This window comes from Cajanus cajan, chromosome 9 (genome assembly GCF_000230855.2).
Source record: "Cajanus cajan strain Asha chromosome 9, NIPB_CcT2T_4, whole genome shotgun sequence".
Classification (NCBI taxonomy): Eukaryota; Viridiplantae; Streptophyta; class Magnoliopsida; order Fabales; family Fabaceae; genus Cajanus; species Cajanus cajan.
Genome location: NC_138525.1, coordinates 57356856 through 57374702, shown reverse-complemented (window position 1 = coordinate 57374702; position 17847 = coordinate 57356856). Strand labels below are relative to the sequence as shown.

Genomic DNA, 17847 nt, shown 5'->3' with positions numbered 1-17847 from the left:
GCGCCCAACTCCGGCGAACACAACGCCAGAAATAGGCATAGCAATCTAACCTGCCCCGTGGGTACTCGCCCGAACCCGTGTTTATCAAGTACGTGTTTGGGTTTGGGTTTTCCCCGATTGATAAAATCGGGGGCGGGGGCGGGGGCAGGGATGTTAATACCCACCCCGCCCCCATACCTGCCCTCGCTCCCGCCCTGCTTAATAATATAATTAAAAAATTATTTTTATATATATATAAACCAAAATTAGAAATATTTATATGTAAAAATTTATATTATTTTACTTTTCTTTTATTTTTTTTAAAATTGTTCATATTTATTTAAAAGAAAAAAAGAAAAAAAAAGGAGCGGGGGCGGGGCGGGGAAACTCGAACCCCGCCGGGGGCGGGGATGGGGACCCAGATTTTATTCCCGGCGAGTATCGGGGACGGGGGCGGGGAACGTAAAACTCGCCCCCGCCCCGCCCCGTTGCCATGCCTAGCCGGAAATCACTTCGAGAAAGACGCCTCCACGCGCCACCGTCGTCGCCGGTGCGTGTAGCCCACACGCCTAGCTCCGGTGAGACCCAATCGTTGTCGCTGTCACAGAACGAGTCGCCATAGCCTCTTGAGTCCGTTCAATGGGTTGGTGACGTCCCATTTTGCTCCTTTTTCAGTGTAGCCCACTTATCGTTGTTGCCATAGATAGAGTCATCGAATCAATCCATTACTTCACCATCATCAAATCTTGATATGAAAGCTTTTAAGGAAGAACTAAATTGTTTGAAAGCCATGATTGAATCAATAAGTAAGCCTTCTAGACCATGTACTCTGTCCATGGAAGGTAAGAGTTCTCTCCATACCTTGGTCCTATGACTCAAGGTATTTGGATTCTTGATTCAGGAGCAATTGATCATATGACACCTTTTGGTATGTTCTTCAAATCATATATTAAAAGGAATAGAGAACAACTTATTACAGTTGCGAATGGTCAAAGTGTACCCATATATGGCTCTGGAAATATAGTTTTGGAATCATCTATTGTATTAAAGGACGTTTTACATGTTCCACAACTAGCCAATAATCTTATCTCTGTGCAAAAGCTCACAAAAGATTTAAATTGTTCAGTAACATTTTTCTCGACTCATTGTGTTTTTCAGGACCTTACTACGGGGAAGACGATTTTAACTACTAAGGAGCAGAGTGGGTTGTATCTGTTTGAGTCTGATGACCAAAACAAAACAAAGATTATAAGTCAACAAGCTACATCTGAGACGTGGGCAAATTCCCAAATATGGTTACATCATAAAAGGCTAGGGCATCTTTCATTCAATCTTATGAAATCCTTGTTTTCTCATTTGTTTACTAGGGAGTCTGTTGAGTCTTTTAATTGTGATATTTGTCAATTATCAAAACATCATCGTGCTTCTTATCCTATTAGTAATAGAAAGAGTACTTCTCCATTTGATTTAATTCACTCTGATATTTGGAGACCTGTCGTAGAATCTATTTCTGGAGCCAAATGGTTCTTTACCTTTATTGACGATTGTACCTGTGTCACATGGACATACCTTATGAAAAATAAATCAGACGTTTTTTCAAATCTTTGTTAATTTTTTTCGTCTGGTCCGAAATCAATTTGGAAAAAATATCAAAAGAATCAGGTTTGATAATGGTACTGAATATGTGAATCATAAATTTCTTAATTTTTTGTCTCATAATAGTATTGTTCATGAACTAACATATGTAAACACCCCTCAAAAAAATGGGGTTGCAAAAAGAAAGAATCGTCATCTTCTTGAAGTAACTAGAGCTCTTCTATTTTAAATGTCTGTTCCAAAAAATTATTGGGGAGAAGCTGTGTTAACTGGCACGTATCTCATCAATAGGTTACCCACTCGTATCTTAAATGACATTAGTCCTATAGAATCTTTATTGTCTTTTGTTCCCTCTTTTCCCCTAGTATCGAGTCTACCTAGTTGAGTCTTTGTATGTATTGTTTTTGTTCACTCTCATCATCCTAATCGTAGTAAATTAGATCCCAAAGCTCTTAAATGTGTCTTTATTGGGTATCCTTCTAATAAAAAAGGGTACAAATGTTATCATCCTCAGAGTCGTCGTGTCTATATCACCATGGATGTCACCTTTCATGAAACACAATCCTTTTATGCTAGTCCACCACTTCAGGGGGAGAAAGCACTTGAAGTGGAGGAGCTCTCCTTCTTGTCATTACCATATTTATTTTTGCAGGATGCCCAAGACCTGAGCAATGAAGCTACCATGGTCCACAGTGAGGAACAAGAGGAAGAAGATAAATTTTTTGGCAAAAAATATGAAAGAAGTAAACAACCCACTTCGACTCTAGACCAAAAAAAATTGTCTTATCTGGAGATGAGGATCCCTGAAGATAACAGTGAAGAGGTAAGTATTACTGAGGACTTACCCATTGCATTAAGAAAGGAAAGAAGGTCATGTGCTAAATATCCTATTTCTCGATAGTTTGTACTAACAATCTATCTGATAAGCACCGAAGCTTTATTGTTGCCATTGATGCCACAAAAATTCCTAACTCAATCCAGGAGGCCATGAAAATTAAACATTGGACTCAAGCTATGAAAGAAGAGATGAATGCATTAGAAGGAAGTTCAACCTAGGAGATTGTTGATAAGTCAAGAGACAAGAAGGCAGTAGGGTGTAGATGGATATTCACAGTGAAACATAAGGCAGTTGGGACAATTGAAAGATATAAAGCTAGATTGGTGGCAAAGGGCTACCCCCAAACATATGGAATTGACTATGAGGAGACATTTGCCCTACAGTTTGAGTTATTCTTGCTTTGGCTGCTCACTTTGGTTGGGTCTTGCACCAATTGGATGTGAAGAATACCTTTCTTCATGGAGATTTGGAAGAGGAAGTGTACATGGAGATTCTCCTAGGTTTTGAAGTGCAAAATGAAAGAAACAAGGTATGCCTCCTAAAGAAAGCATTATATGGTCTGAAGCAATCCCCTAGAGCATGGTTTGGAAGATTTACAAAAGCAATGATTTCCTTGGAATACAAACAAAGCCAAGGAGATCATACTCTATTCATAAAGCACTCTACTACAAGTAAACTCACTCTACTACTTGTTTAAGTGGATGATATGATTATTGCAGGAGATGATGAAACAAAAAAAATGGCATTAAAAGAAAAATTGGCAGCCCAATTTGAAATGAAAGACCTAGGAAGACTTAAGTACTTTCTTGGAATAGAGGTTTGCTTATTCCAAGAACAAAATTTTCATCTCCCAAAGAAAATATGTACTTGATCTTCTCAAAGAAACAGGAAAGTTGGGATGTAGAACTTCAACAGTTCCTATAGAACAGAATCATAGAATTGGAAGTGAAGAAAGTACTCTTGTAGATAAGGCCCAATATCAGAGATTGGTAGGAAAATTGATTTATCTATCACATACAAGACCAGACATAGCTTATGCAGTTAGTTTAGTGAGTCAGTTTATGCATGACTCAAGAGAGAGACACATGCAAGCAGTTGACAAAATTCTCAAGTACTTGAAGTCAAGTCCAGGAAAGGGGCTATTGTTCAAAAAGGAAGACATGATGACTATGAAAATATATACTGATGCTGACTATGCAAGTTCTATCATTGATAGAAAATCTACTTCCGGGTATTGTACGTTTCTTGGAGATAATCTGGTAACGTGGAGGAGCAAAAAGCAAGATAGAATATCTCGTTCTAGTGCAGAAGCTGAATTTTGAGCCCTTGCTCAAGGAATGTGTGAAGGACTCTGGATGAAAATCATTTTGGATGACCTTAAAGTCAAAGTGGACAACCCTGTGCAACTGTACTGTGACAATAAGTCTGCCATGAGCATTGCCCATAATCTAGTACAACATGATAGGACCAAACACATTGAGATTGACAGACACTTCTAGACAGAGGCTTTGTGATCACAACTCATGTTCTTACAGAACTTCAGATAGCAGATATTTTTACAAAAGAGCTCCCTCAGGGTAGATTTCAAGATCTTGTAGGCAAGTTGGGAATGATTGATATCCATTTACCAACTTGAAGGGGAGTGTTGTAATTAGAGAAAAATCTTCCTAATTAGAGGAAAATATTTGTAGAATCTTCTATTTATTTTCAGCATATTTTTTCCTTTATTTCCTTATTTTTAGAAGATTAGATTGTTACAAATAGGTGTAATGAGAATTCAATATGTATGAATGATAATAATAAAAATCATTCTCCTTTTCAAGTGGAACCAAAACATAAAATAGTATAATAGCATGTGAATCGAAAGACTAATGAAGCCAGGTAGTCAAAATTGAGATTCTTGCTCCACTTAGAATAAGGTCACGGAATCTTAAATCGCGAACACATAACATGAAATGTAAGATTCTGCTAAAATTATAAATCCAAATATATGCATTTAAATTCTTATATATGCATCTAACATTGTATAAATAAGAGGGGAAAGGGCCATCATAACAAATGAAATACTTAATTTAAGCTTAAATTCATAATAACAGATTTATAAGCATAAAAAAAAGTCAATATCTGAATTCCATACAGAATTCAAATAACCAACAACACATCTTAAAAAGTTAAAATACTGCACTGCAGTAATAAAACAGCTTAAACCACCTAGAGTTGAAAGAGAGAATATTATTAATTTGTATAATACAAATTACATTCTTCTCTTATCATTTTATAGGGATACATTTGTTCCTAAACCAGGTAATTATGAAAATAAACAAATATAAAAGAAATAAGAAAAGATTATATCAAATCTCTTAAAAAATATCAAATCTTCTAAGATATTTATTTACAACACCTAGTTTACTCCTCTAATAGACAAACTCCGGCTTAAATAGCCCATTTAAATTAAAATCATAATCACTTAAGATATTCTTATTTCTTCTCTCATCTTCTCCATGTCATTCATTAACCATATTAGCAAGATGAGTCTCGTCTAGAAATGACAAATAAACTCATATTTATAAATAATGTTTGAACCCATCTTGATTTTAATGGAAAATATCCAATTTGATTTGATGTGGATACAGGTAATATTTGATTTATTAAATTAGGGACGGGATTGGGTATATAATTACCTGCTCCGTATCCATACTCGTCCCCCTCTTTAGATTTTTAAAATACTTAGACCTTACATTTTAAGGGTTACGAATCATTACAACAAAGTAGTAAACATTCTCTCCTTCTCACAATCTTAGCGGCGCCTCGTCCCAACATATGTGAATTTTGACACGCTGCAATGGTGTAGAACATTGTCATCGCACTGCTGCAACTTGGTTGCTGGTTTGTCTCTCTAATCTATCTTTCTAATGGTTTTTCGCCTTCAGCTAAGGGGTGTGACTGTGGTGTGGGTTGTGTCTGCGTGGCCGCTTGGTTGGTTGCAGCTCGTGTGGTGGTGACCTGATGGAGTCAGTGTGGGGATGAGGGCCAAAGTGATGGTTGGATCTTGACAACTGGGGGTTGGCCTTGCTGGCTAGGGGTTGATCGCAGTTTAGCACACTATTTTTTTTCTACCCCTTATCTGTCTGTATGGGATATAGAATGGGTGGTGGGGCTAGTGGCTAGGGTTGGTCGCAACGGTGGGTTTAACACACTTTGTTTTTCTACCCCTTATCTATCTTATGAGGTATACAACAACGGGTAATGGCTGGGATTGGTGGCAATGGTGGAGGACTGGTCGTGGCAACGGGTTTAGCACTCTTTGTTGCAAAAAAGAAAATATTTAATTAACTGTTGGTAGATGCAGGTTGAGGACAGGTATACTTGATACCTAACAAGGATGGTGATGAGACATAAATTTCATATCTGTCGAGTATTAGGGACGAAAGACATGTATAGGGTACGAAAGCAAATGTGGATATGGGCGAGGATATTAAGATGTGAATAGGGTACGAAAGCAAATGTGGACAACGGCAAGGATATTAAAGCCCACACTCGCCTCACCTCTTTGCCATCTCTAGTTTCATCTAGAGGTGGCACACCAAGAACATCATCCTTATCCTCATTCTCTTCCACTTCATCACCATTTTCCCTAATCCACTCATCGGATGAAAGCTCATCAAACAAATCTTCATATAGCTCAATCTCAGGTGATGTTCTTTAGCTTGCTTTTTCTTCGGCAACTTGGCCAATTTTATATTAGCCAAGTCGAAAACATTATTTATTCTTTTGCTTCAATCAGTTTCTTCTCCTTGTGTAGATCTAAAGAAACATGCAAATAGGAGAATTGGTAAGCATCAAGAAATTTATTAATACTCAACTACTACTAATACATAATTTACAATTCAAATGAAAATGTTAATTATCATCTCGAAGGCACTCCAGATTCAGTTTTACTATTTCTTTTTTCATCAACTTGAAAGTCCTCTTCATCATCCTTATAGGCATCATAATATTCTTCATCAACATTGATTGCAGATAAAAAGCAATATTCCATATTTCTGTTTCACTTCATTGTGAACATTCTTGCAAGCTCCAACATCTTTTTGTGTTCCGCCAAGAGATGCTTTAAATGATAAAGCCCTCCTGATAGTTTTTGCTGACAAAATTTGCATTGAACTTTTCTTTATCTCCACCAATAAAGATAGCATGTTTCCAAGCAATATATGTTATACTTTCGGCGGCATTCTTTGCCAATTTTTTACCATGTACATTAGAAGGTTCAGTAAAATCACTGCTAGAACTACTGATGGAACCGTCTGATGTTGGCGTTGACATCAATAATAATGAAAAAACTAGAAACTTAGAAAGAGAAATAAAAGATGGGAATAATGGAAGTCAGAAATAGAAACACATGGATAGAGATAAAAAATAGTCCTGGACCACAAAGGCAGAGTCACAATAAAATCCTATGGCGGAATTGGAGATTACCTCAGATGAGGTGAAAAAGTTCAAGGGCAACAGAGAATGACGTTGGTTGCCAGAGGAGAAGAGCATCGTCCACGCAGAGTTGCATTTATGCTCACGCACGTTGTCAAGATACGTGAAGAACACGAAACAAGAAAAGAAAGGTTGCGACTCGTGCATGTGTGTGGACTGTTCACGTCGAAATCATAAGTTTCGTGACAGAAACAAAAAACCTGATAATAATTGGACCAATTCGAAGATACAGTAAATCAAGCACTTGTGCTGACCCAAAAGGTTAGGAAAACGGTTAAAGTTCAGACACAAAAAATGAAGTTCCCAAGATTCTGCTGATCTAAACGGGGATATCGCCTTTCCTAATTCGGAGCACTTCTGGGCGTGAGTGAACACCCATGGATGGATTGAAATCGTAGAATCGGACGATTCTATGTTATAGTAACTAATAGAACACAAGATACTAGGAACAACGTTCGAAGAATCTCAAATTGCAGGAAGCCCTATAAAAGAAAGAACCTCGAGACTTTATTACTAGAGAGAATACAGAGAGAAAAAATTATAATTGTTATCCAAAAATCAGCCTATCTTTCTTTATGCCTCAGTTAACTATTTATAGAATTAGTTAGCTGTCATCCGCTAACTAATTCAGTTATAAAACTGACTATTACAAACAGCTATCTAACAATTCTCCTCCCTTTAAAAAAACCCTTGTCCTCAAGGATTACAAAATTGTGGAAATCTCCTACGAAGATCAGAATAATACTCCCAAGATGCATCTTCAAGACATTGATTTTTCCACTGCACTAGTACTTTTGTCACTGCCTGTCCTCTCCTTTTGACAAAAGTTCTGTCAAGAATAGCTTCTGGTTCCTTTGCATCAGAAATGTCAGTAATATGGTTAGGCAAAACTGAGGAACTTATTGCATCACCAATATATTTCTTTAATTGAGAAACATGGAATATATTGTGAATTTGGGAAGTACTTGGTAACTTCAATTTGTAAGCCACTGCCCCGACCTTGTCAATCACAGGAAAAGGGCCATAGTACTTAGGAGCCAATTTCTCATTACCACTAGTTGCTACTGAGCCTTGCCTATAGGAATGAAGTTTCAAATAAACCAAATCTCCAACTTGAAATTGTCTGTCAACCCTATGTCTATTGGCCAATTGCTTCATTCTGTCTTGAGCTCGTCTCAAATGGAACTTAAGAACTTTTAACATCTCTTCCCTCTTTGTAAGGCTTCTGTCTAATAACTCCACAGTAGATTCACCAGGTAGGTAGGGCAATGAAGCTGGTGGAGGTTGGCCATACACAATCTCATAAGGAGTGGCATTTATTGCCGTGTGATATGTAGTATTGTACCACCATTCTGCCAAAGGAATCCATTTAACCCATTGTTGAGGGTTTTCTGAACACATGCACCACCTTAAGTAAGTTTCTAAACATCTATTCACAACTTCAGATTGTCCATCTGTTTGTGGATGATAAGCACTAGAAAGCCTCAATTGCACACCTTGACATGCCATTAATTCTTGTCAGAATTTATTGATGAAAATAGGATCCCTAATTATAGATTCAAGGAAACCATGCAACCTGAATACATTGTCTAAGAAGGATTGAGCAACAGCTAGTGCAATGTAAGGATGAGTGAGGGTCATAAAATGAGCAGCCTTACTAAGCCTGTCCACTACAACAAAAATGCACTGTTTACCCTGAGATTGAGGTAATCCTTCAATGAAATCCATAAAACTATGCTGCCATACATGCCCTGGAATAGGAAGAGGTTGCAGCAACCCGAGAGAAGTTGTTCTTTCATATTTATTTTGTTACAGTGCATTTCTTCACAAAATCTTGCACATCCCTTGTCATTCCTCTCCAATAGACTGCAACCTTAATCCTCTGCAATGTAGCATGCCTACCTGAATGACCTCATGTTGCAATGCAATGCATCCATGTTAACAAATCTTGTCTTCATTAGTTATATCTTCCTACTACCAACTTGCCCTTCCTTCTCAATTCTGATCCATTTCATGAGTGGTATTTATGAGAGTTAGCATCAAGTTGTAACTGAGAAGTCAGTTTCTATATATCTGTATCTTGCTGCCAGGATTGAATAATTCTAGGAAGCATATCTGATTGTAGATTATACACATTTAAGGCTTGACAAATAATTTCTAGAGATTGAATATCTTCAAGATAATGCATCAACAACTACATTTTCTTTGCCCTCTTTATACTCAATTGAGAAATCGAACTCCATGAGTTTTACCAACCACTTCTGTTGGAAGGCAGTAGTAAGTCTCTGATCCAATATGTACTTGAGGCTTCTGTTATTAGTCTTAATCACAAAATGTCTATTAAGAAGATAATGTCTCCATTTTTGGATTGCAAATACCACTGCAATTAATTCTTTTTCATAAGTAGAAAGAACTTGTTGTTGCTGATTGAGGGTTCTACTAATAAAGGCCAAAGGGTGGTGATCCTGCATCAACACAACACCAATTCCATAACCAGAGGCATCTACTTCAACTATGAATGTCTTGTTGAAGTCTGGTAAAGCTAGTACAAGTGCTGCTATCAGTCCTTCTTTCAACTGAGTGAACGCCACTTTAGCTTTGTCCGTCAGGAAAAATTATCCTTTTTAAGCATGTCAATTAATGGTCTTGCTATAGTTCCATATCCCTTGACAAACCTTCTATAATAACCAGTGAGACCAAAGAACCCTCTCAACTGTTTGATAGTTTGAGGTAAAGGCCAATCCTTGACAGCTTGAATTTTCACAGGATCAATAGAAACTGCATCTTTCGACAAGAAATGCCCAAGGTACTCTACCCTGTTTACACCAAAATAACATTTGGATTTCTTAGCAAATAATTTGTTTGCTCTCATGACTGATAGAACCTTTCTCAAGTGTTGTAAATGCTCAACTTCACTTTTACTATATATCAGTATATCATCAAAGAAAACTAGCAAGAATTTCCTAAGGAACTTACTAAAAATAGCATTCATCAAACCTTGGAAAGTTGTAGGGGCATTAGTAAGCCCAAATGGCATGACCAAATACTCATAATGACCACTGTGTTTTGAAGGCAGTCTTATGTATGTCCGCAGGTTCCATTTTGACTTGATGATAAGCTGCTCTCAAATCAATTTTTGAAAAAATGACTGAGCCATTCAATTCATCCATAAGGTCTTCCACCAGTGGAATTGGAAACCTATCCTCAACTGTCCCTTTGTTGAGTTCTCTGTAGTCAACACATAATCTCCAAGATCCATCTTTTTTACCAACTAGGATTACTGGACTTGCATAAGAACTGCAGCTGTTTTGTATCATACCAGAAGCCAACATATCTTGAACAAGCTTATCAATAATGTCTTTTTGATTGCCTGCATATCTGTAAGGTCTTTTGTTCACAGGACTTGTACCTTGTAACAAGGGAATTTTGTGATTAAACCCTTCTCTCATAGGAGGTAATTGAGTAGGCTCTTCAAATATATCCTCAAATTGATCCAATAATTCTGAAATTAGTGCAGGAGTAGATGTTTGGCTAGCATGTGTTGTCAGATTTTGCAGCAATATTCCCTCATCATTACAAACTTGAATCATGGACAAATGTACTCCATTTAGGATTGTTTTCTCCATCTGTTGATTCTTGATTAGTTTCACATTGCCCTGGGTAGAACCCCTAAGCACATGTCTTTTACCAGCCATAGTAAATTCCATCTTTAATTTGTTGAAGTTCCAAACAATGTCTCCTAATGTCACCAACCATTCAATTCCAAGCACCATATCACAGCAACCCAAAGGAATTAACATCATATCAGCTTGGAATTTATTATGTTGTAAAAACCAGCTAAATTCCTTCACAATTGCTTCAATCTTCATTTTACTACCATCTGCAACAGTTACTTGTAAAGGCTTCATAGCTTGAATCCTACACCCTAATTTCTTAGCTATATCAACATTAAGAAATTATGTGTACTACCACTGTCAATCAAAATGTGTAAGGGTTTCTTTTTGTAGCTTCCTGTTACACTCATAGTTCTGAACCCTTGCACCGCAATCAAAGCATTTACAGAAATATGTAGATCCCCAAAATCAGTGTCATTCACCATTGTCTCAGATTGTAATGTCTCATCATCCTCCTCTTTATCAATCTCCACCATGTGTAGCTGAAGTTTCTTGTGTGTCAGGCTATGTTCATACGTAAAAGGATCATCACAGAAATAACAAAGTCCCTTTTCTGAGCAGTTGTTACAGTAACTAATTGAACACAAGATACTAGGAACAATGTTTGAAGAATCTCAAATTGCAGGAAGCTCTATAAAAGAAAGAACCTCGAGACTTTATTACTGGACAGAGAGAAAGAATTACAATTGTTATCCAAAAAATCAGCCTATCTTTCTTTATGCCAAAGTTAACTATTTATAGAATTAGTTAGCTGTCATCCGCTAACTAATTCAGTTATAAAGCTGACTATTACAAACAACTATCTAACATTCTATGATACAAGACGGGATGTTTTACTAATTCTTAGAATAGTGGATTAAGCCTAACTCAACCCTACAAAACCGGCTTGTAAGGTGAGGGTTGCTTTCCACTTATATACTATTTAATTGCCTAATCTCTAGTCGATGTGGGACTTGGGTTTTTCCCAATACACCTCCCTCACGTCCAACACTATTGGGCTTGGTATGTGGAATCGTGCATAAATGGTAGGTGGCCCTTTTTCAATGATCTAGGATTGGCGGGACTTGAAATACACCCCCTCATGCCCATGATGCATGTATCAATGAATGGTAACTCAACCCTACAAAACCAGCTTGTAAAGTGAGGGTTGCTTTCCACTTATATACTACTTAATTGCCTAATCTCTAGTCGATGTGGGACTTGGGTTTTTCCCAATACTAATCACACCTGTAACCAACACTACAACTGGTTCCAAAGTCATTGGATTGTCACACTCCAAACCTTTAAGCAACTCATCTTCCATCCTGTGATTGCCCACAACTTTCTTCAGTAAGGACACATGGAAGACATGGGGAATCCTTCTGACTTAGGCAGCTGAAGCTTGTAAGCCACAGCCCCAATACCCTCTCATCACCTGAGACGGGCCATAGTATTGAGGAGCTAATTTTGGAGTGGTGCGAGTGCCAGCAGTTTGCTATACATGTGGTCTCAGTTTCAAGAAAACCCATTCACCTAGTTCAAGCTCTTCTTCCTTTTATTATCAGCGTGGGCTTTTATTCTTCCTTTTATTCTACCCTGAGCTCTTAGAAAATGGTACTTTAGCTTACACAAAGCTTCATTACCATCCGCAGAAATACTGAGAATCCGCAGAAATACTGAGAATATGTGTGTTTATTATAACACATGTAATCCTCTATTTATAATGAATATGGATACAAAATAAAGAAATACGGAAATAAAAGATAATAAGTAATAATGAGTAGAATCTCTAATTTCTACTATACAAGTTTCCCTAATTACAAAGAAATCATATTAAATCATATATTTAACACTCCTCCTCAATATGAGCCCAATTTGTTATAAATGTCATCAACTCGAGAGTCGTTGAGAGATTTGGTGAATGTATCTACCAATCGGTCATCGGATCTATAATGTAATTATTGCAACTCAGGAGTCCTATATCTAGGTTCATTGTATAATTGAAATATAGTATTTATTTAGGAATTTGTATTACTGTTTTTATTCGGCATATGCTTCTCTGTTCTTTCTCTCAAAGAATTTATATTGCATTCATCTTTTGTAGAAATTCATATAAGTCTTGTGACCTGCTGCTGCTTGCGATATCAAACAGAAAATTGTTGATTAAATTAATTAATAACTATCGTCACGCTTTTGTGTATTCACGATCATGTTCATGTTTGACAACATTGCAGGTTGTTACATATGTTGTGACAAGGCCTGGAAGAGAACTTTTATTTACCGTTGTATCAGAGGACGAGAAGTATAAAGCCAAAGTATGATCATCTTCTGTTTCCTTTCTTCCTGTAATCTTTGTAGATAATGTCTTGGTTTTGTAGAAGCACATACACGAAGGACTTGTTTGAGTGAATTTCCTTAGAAGTATTTTTAGGAGACAAAAATAAGAAAGAAAAGTGAAATAAGTTTTTCCGTAAGTCAAAATTAGCTTATGCATAATATATTTTGAAGAAGTTATCTACTATTGTTTCTTCAAAATCTTATTTTTTAACTAATGCATAGGCTAGTTTTAATTTACGGAGATGCTTATTTTAATTTTTCTTTCTATTTTTCCTTATTTAGAAGTGCTAATGAAGTTTATTCAATCACGTCCTTTTCAATTTAGAGCCAACCAATGGCTTCACTGCAATAAAATTATTAAACATTCAATAATTCTTGGATATTTTAGTAGCGACATATAGTGAACTAATTATTCAATGGCCAAATTTTTGTCGAGGCAACACTTGACCTACAACATGCTGACGCAGGTATGCATAGATGTCTTGGTTCAAAGACTTGGGGATGCTGCGGCAGCTGTAATGTACAAAATGCTTTTTGGTACTGTCAACGGGAACCCATCAACAGTTTCCTTACATGGCCTGCCTGTATGTTTAAACTTTAACATACTGTCCGTCTCTCTCTCAAATATTCTCTTATTGGCTTGACGAACGTAAAAATAAAAAATAAAGAAATACTACTTCTGTCCTTATTATATATAGGATTTTCTTTCTTTTATTGTTTTTTTTTTTGAGAGAAGTTAGGAATACACTCTATTGAATACTAATTTTTACTGGTTGAAATTTATTCAAAATCTCAGTGTGGCTCTTCCCTTATTGGTGAATCTCTCTCTATAGTTTTTAATAAATTTTATCCAATTAGAGTGGTAGTATGAGTGTGAGAAACTGTCATCAGCAATTTTTGTTACTTTGTTGTCTTTTTTTCAATAAAATCTTATTCTAATTGTCTCTTGCATTAATTATTTTTCCTATTATACCATTAATTAATTACTTTTTTTGGAAAAAAATATTAAATCTGAAAATGATTTTTTTTTCTTTTTATTAAGATTGGAGAAGATAAAATGATATAGTTTTTTGATAATTAATATTTTCTTATTAAGCATAATTTTAGAAAAATGATTAGTTATTAATAAATTGATAGTCATAACGACCAAGATAGTACCGATTAATATCAAACCCAAAACCTGTTGACCCAAATAGTGATTATTGCCCGTTACTAGTAAATATTTGTTTTGTTTAATAAAGGCATGACTAATGTGTAACTTTTCCGTTTTCCATAGGTATGTTTCTTCTGGATAGTGACAGCCTTCTTTTTGGGTCGTCGACAAGTGCAACTTTCAAAGAACCAGATCTCTACTACTTGAAGTGTGATTGGAAATTCGGTTGGCATCATGCAAACGCAAATTTCCATTTTTCAAAGCATTAAAAATAGGAAGCAAGAACTTGTAATTTCTTTGGAACGGAACTTGTAACTACAAAACAAACACATACTCTTAAGATTGTGTTTGAGAAAGATTATTTTCCAAAATTCAGTCATTTAAAAAAATTATTTGTGAAATAAGCTAGTTGTTTTCAAAATATTTTATATTTGTGAACAGTTTTTTATTTTTGAAAATATGTTGCTTTTTAGAATATGAAAATTTAAGGTTTATGATTATTTCTTAACATTTTTTTTCTTCCAAAATTAATTTAACACAAAAAAAACTGATATTTTTGTTATCCAAATGAAATTAAAAATTTTAAAATTATTTTTCAATAAAATTATTGAAATAAAGTTTTATTTTGATATAATAATAATTGATTAATCGAAAAAGTGGAGTTCAAGATAAAAGTTGACACGACTATGGAATAACTAGCTTCTAGTGTGAAGTACTTAGTATTTTACGAGATAGTAAAATGATCTAATATTAAAGGTAGCAAAGTAAGTTAACCCATATAAAGTGAGTGGGTGGATCGTAACGACATGATATGTCATTACACTTAATATAATATAATATTATATCACAAAAAATAAAAAGAAACTTAAAATTGTTCCTATACATATAGAAAATCTACAAAAAAGAATAATTGTGTATAAATAAACTTTATTCATTGTCAATCAAATGTTTATACAAGACTATATTACTTTAGAGTAGCAAATCAAAACTAGGCAACCATCAACGTGACCCTTCACTAGCTAACCAATCTCTCCTACTAATTTTGCTCTACTCTCATAATGTATAATCATGATAATTCTAACCACAAGGAAAACATAGGTTAAGCTTGTGAAAATAAAATAACATACATGTACAATATCAATTTACAACAATATAACATAAACAACTCGCTCAACATCTTATGCAACTACACATATCAACTTTCAACTGTAAACATCATTATCATACCAACATCACAACAACTTACAACATCACAATATATCTTAACAATTTAACAAAACAACATAATCAACATAAACAATAATAAGCAATTAATGTGTTACCACACATGTCAAATATGTAGATCTCCTACAATAGAGGTAAGTAATTTAAGTGGCTAGATCCTACTGAATCACAAAGTTTGACCTATTGAACCTAGGTCAGGTATAGATAACTTCAGGTCACTCAAAGAACCTGTTTAACAACTTAATTTGATTTATTAGGTATATAGTTTCTTGAAGAGGTAAGTCAAAGAATACTTAGGATTGAGCCAAAAGTGTCTTGTTAAAAGAATCATTATATCTTTCTTGAAAAATAGTGGAACTCAATTTGGTTATATTGAGAACTAGATGCAGTCTCAGCGGTTGAGATGAATCAATATAAAAATATTTAGTGTTCCACCTGACTTTTCTTTGCACTTCATTTGACTAGCCTTACTACTTCACTATGTAAAAAAATGCGAGTTGTTGATATATATTATTCAACTCCTTGTTCTAGTGTTTATCTTTTTTCACAGTTTAGTATCGGAGATCAACTTTTGATGGGGTTGAGCATCTAACCTTGCGAAAGGAAAAATATCCACTATGGAAAGTAGTGAAGGACAATACCTACTAGAAGGAGCCTACCTCACAAGGTCTCATGCCTTTAATGGAGAACACTAGCCATATTGGAAGGATCAAATAAAGATGTTCATTAAATCCATGCAATACCACTTCTGGAGAATCATCACTCAAGGTGATATTGTTGTTACCAAGCTTGAGAGTGAATACACTCAGGAAGACTACAACAGGTTGCAACTCAACACCAAAGAAAGATACATCCTTGCTTGCTTCTTGTCTAGAATATAGTACAACAAATTCTAGAGTTGCTCAATGACCAATGAAATGTGGAATGCCATCAGGGTAACTCTTAAAGGTACTAAATATGTAAGGCTTAGATGAGCTACTACACTTTAGAGACATTATGAGTTATTCTCATGAAGGAGAGTGAGTCTATGGACGAAATATTTAGAAGATTCTGAAAATTTCTAAATGAATTAAAATCCTTAGGAATTGAGTTCTCCAAAGCTTAGAAAAATCTCAAAATCTTGGATAGCCTTCCAAAGATTTGGGAGCCTAAAGCCACATTTATCTCAAAAGCACACAATCTGAAAACTCTTACTTTTGATGAACTTGTTGGAGCTCTTTGAGTTCACGACATTCATTTGAATGGTAGAGACCACCTTTATTCAAATGACACCATTACTTTAAAATGTGGCGATACCAGCAAGAGAAGAGAGAAAGGGAAAACTTTGAAGGTAGAATTTGAGTCCAATAGCTTAGATGAAAATTTTGAGAACTCCACAAGCGATAGATATCTTTCATGTCTAAAAAGTTCAAGGAAATGTTGAAGAAGAAAGGAAGGATGAGAAACTTCCACAAAAATAAGGAGAGATATAGAAAGGTTTGTCAGAATGACAAGGAGGTAGTCTGCTACGAGTGCAAGGAGCTTGGTCACATGAAGGTTGATTTCCCATCTCAAAGGAAAAGGTGATCCTCCAAAAAGAAGAGCCTAATGACCACTTGGGAAGGTTTGGACAATAATAGTAGTAGCAATTTAGATGATGAGAAAGCCAACATATGCGTCATGGCAGACATTGAGTCAAATGATATGAACATTGAGGTAAGAACTGATTCAAGCTATTACTCTTCTGAATTTGATGATGATGAGATGTCCTATGAAACTCCTTTGGCTAACTCTCATATGATTTCCCTCGAGTAAAAGAAACTTAAAGAAAAATAAAATATTCTTGAAAAAGAAAATCTTGAATAGAGGAAGAACATGATGTAGTAGGAGAGATAAAATCTCTCAAGGACAAGATCACCAACATCCTCCCACTTAAGGTTACAAAATTGGAGGATGAAAACCAACAACTTAGGAAGAACTTAGCCAAGTTTGTTGATGAATCTTCTAAGATGAACATGCTATTAAATAAGGGACATCTCGAGCCAAACCCAAAGCTTCCTTCCATAAAGCTAATTGATATAAAGGTAAAACTCCAAGCAGATAAAGGAGTAAGACCAAGGGCATGGGGACTAACAAGAAAGAACCCAAGAACATTTAGGTACCAAAATGTCAAATAATCGCTATTATAGATATCCTTAATGGGAAAAAGGAATGATTCACATTGGTACCTAGATAATGGATGCTACGAAACATGACAAGAAAAAGGTCTATGTTCCTAGACTTCCAACCACAAGAAGAACCAACCTGTTTTGGAAGCGGAAAGGGAAAAATCAGAGATATAGGTAAGATAGGTAAAGACTTTATACTTATTATAAGTAATGTTCTATATTTTGAAGGTATAAAGTATAACCTACTTAACATAAATCAATTTTGTGATAATGGTTATACAATAGTCTTTAACAAAGATGCATGCATAGTCAAGCAAGATGATAAGCCTGTGTTTTTTACCGTCAGAGGAAGAATAATCTCTACCAGAAGATTATTAGTGATAAAATAGTAATCTATGAACTCAAATGTATCAAAATTAAAATCACCAAAGGTTTATT

At 35.5% G+C, this 17847-nt stretch overlaps 1 protein-coding gene across 3 annotated transcripts in view; it reads left to right on the top strand.

The window, feature by feature from the left end:
• The window catches only part of LOC109806358 (TLC ATP/ADP transporter), a 32472-nt gene extending 17994 nt beyond the window's left edge, over positions 1-14478 (top strand). For 2 of the 3 annotated variants that reach the window (XM_020368732.3, XM_020368744.3), the window contains exons 11-13: positions 12783-12863; positions 13353-13469; positions 14162-14478. In XM_020368732.3, coding sequence (XP_020224321.1) covers positions 12783-12863; positions 13353-13469; positions 14162-14245 — 282 coding nt within the window. In that variant the 3' untranslated portion in view covers positions 14246-14478. Of the gene's footprint in view, positions 1-1137; positions 1290-12782; positions 12864-13352; positions 13470-14161 lie in introns of those variants that run through there. The other variant, XR_014429520.1, reaches the window with a different exon arrangement.
• Positions 14479-17847: the final 3369 nt, after the last annotated feature.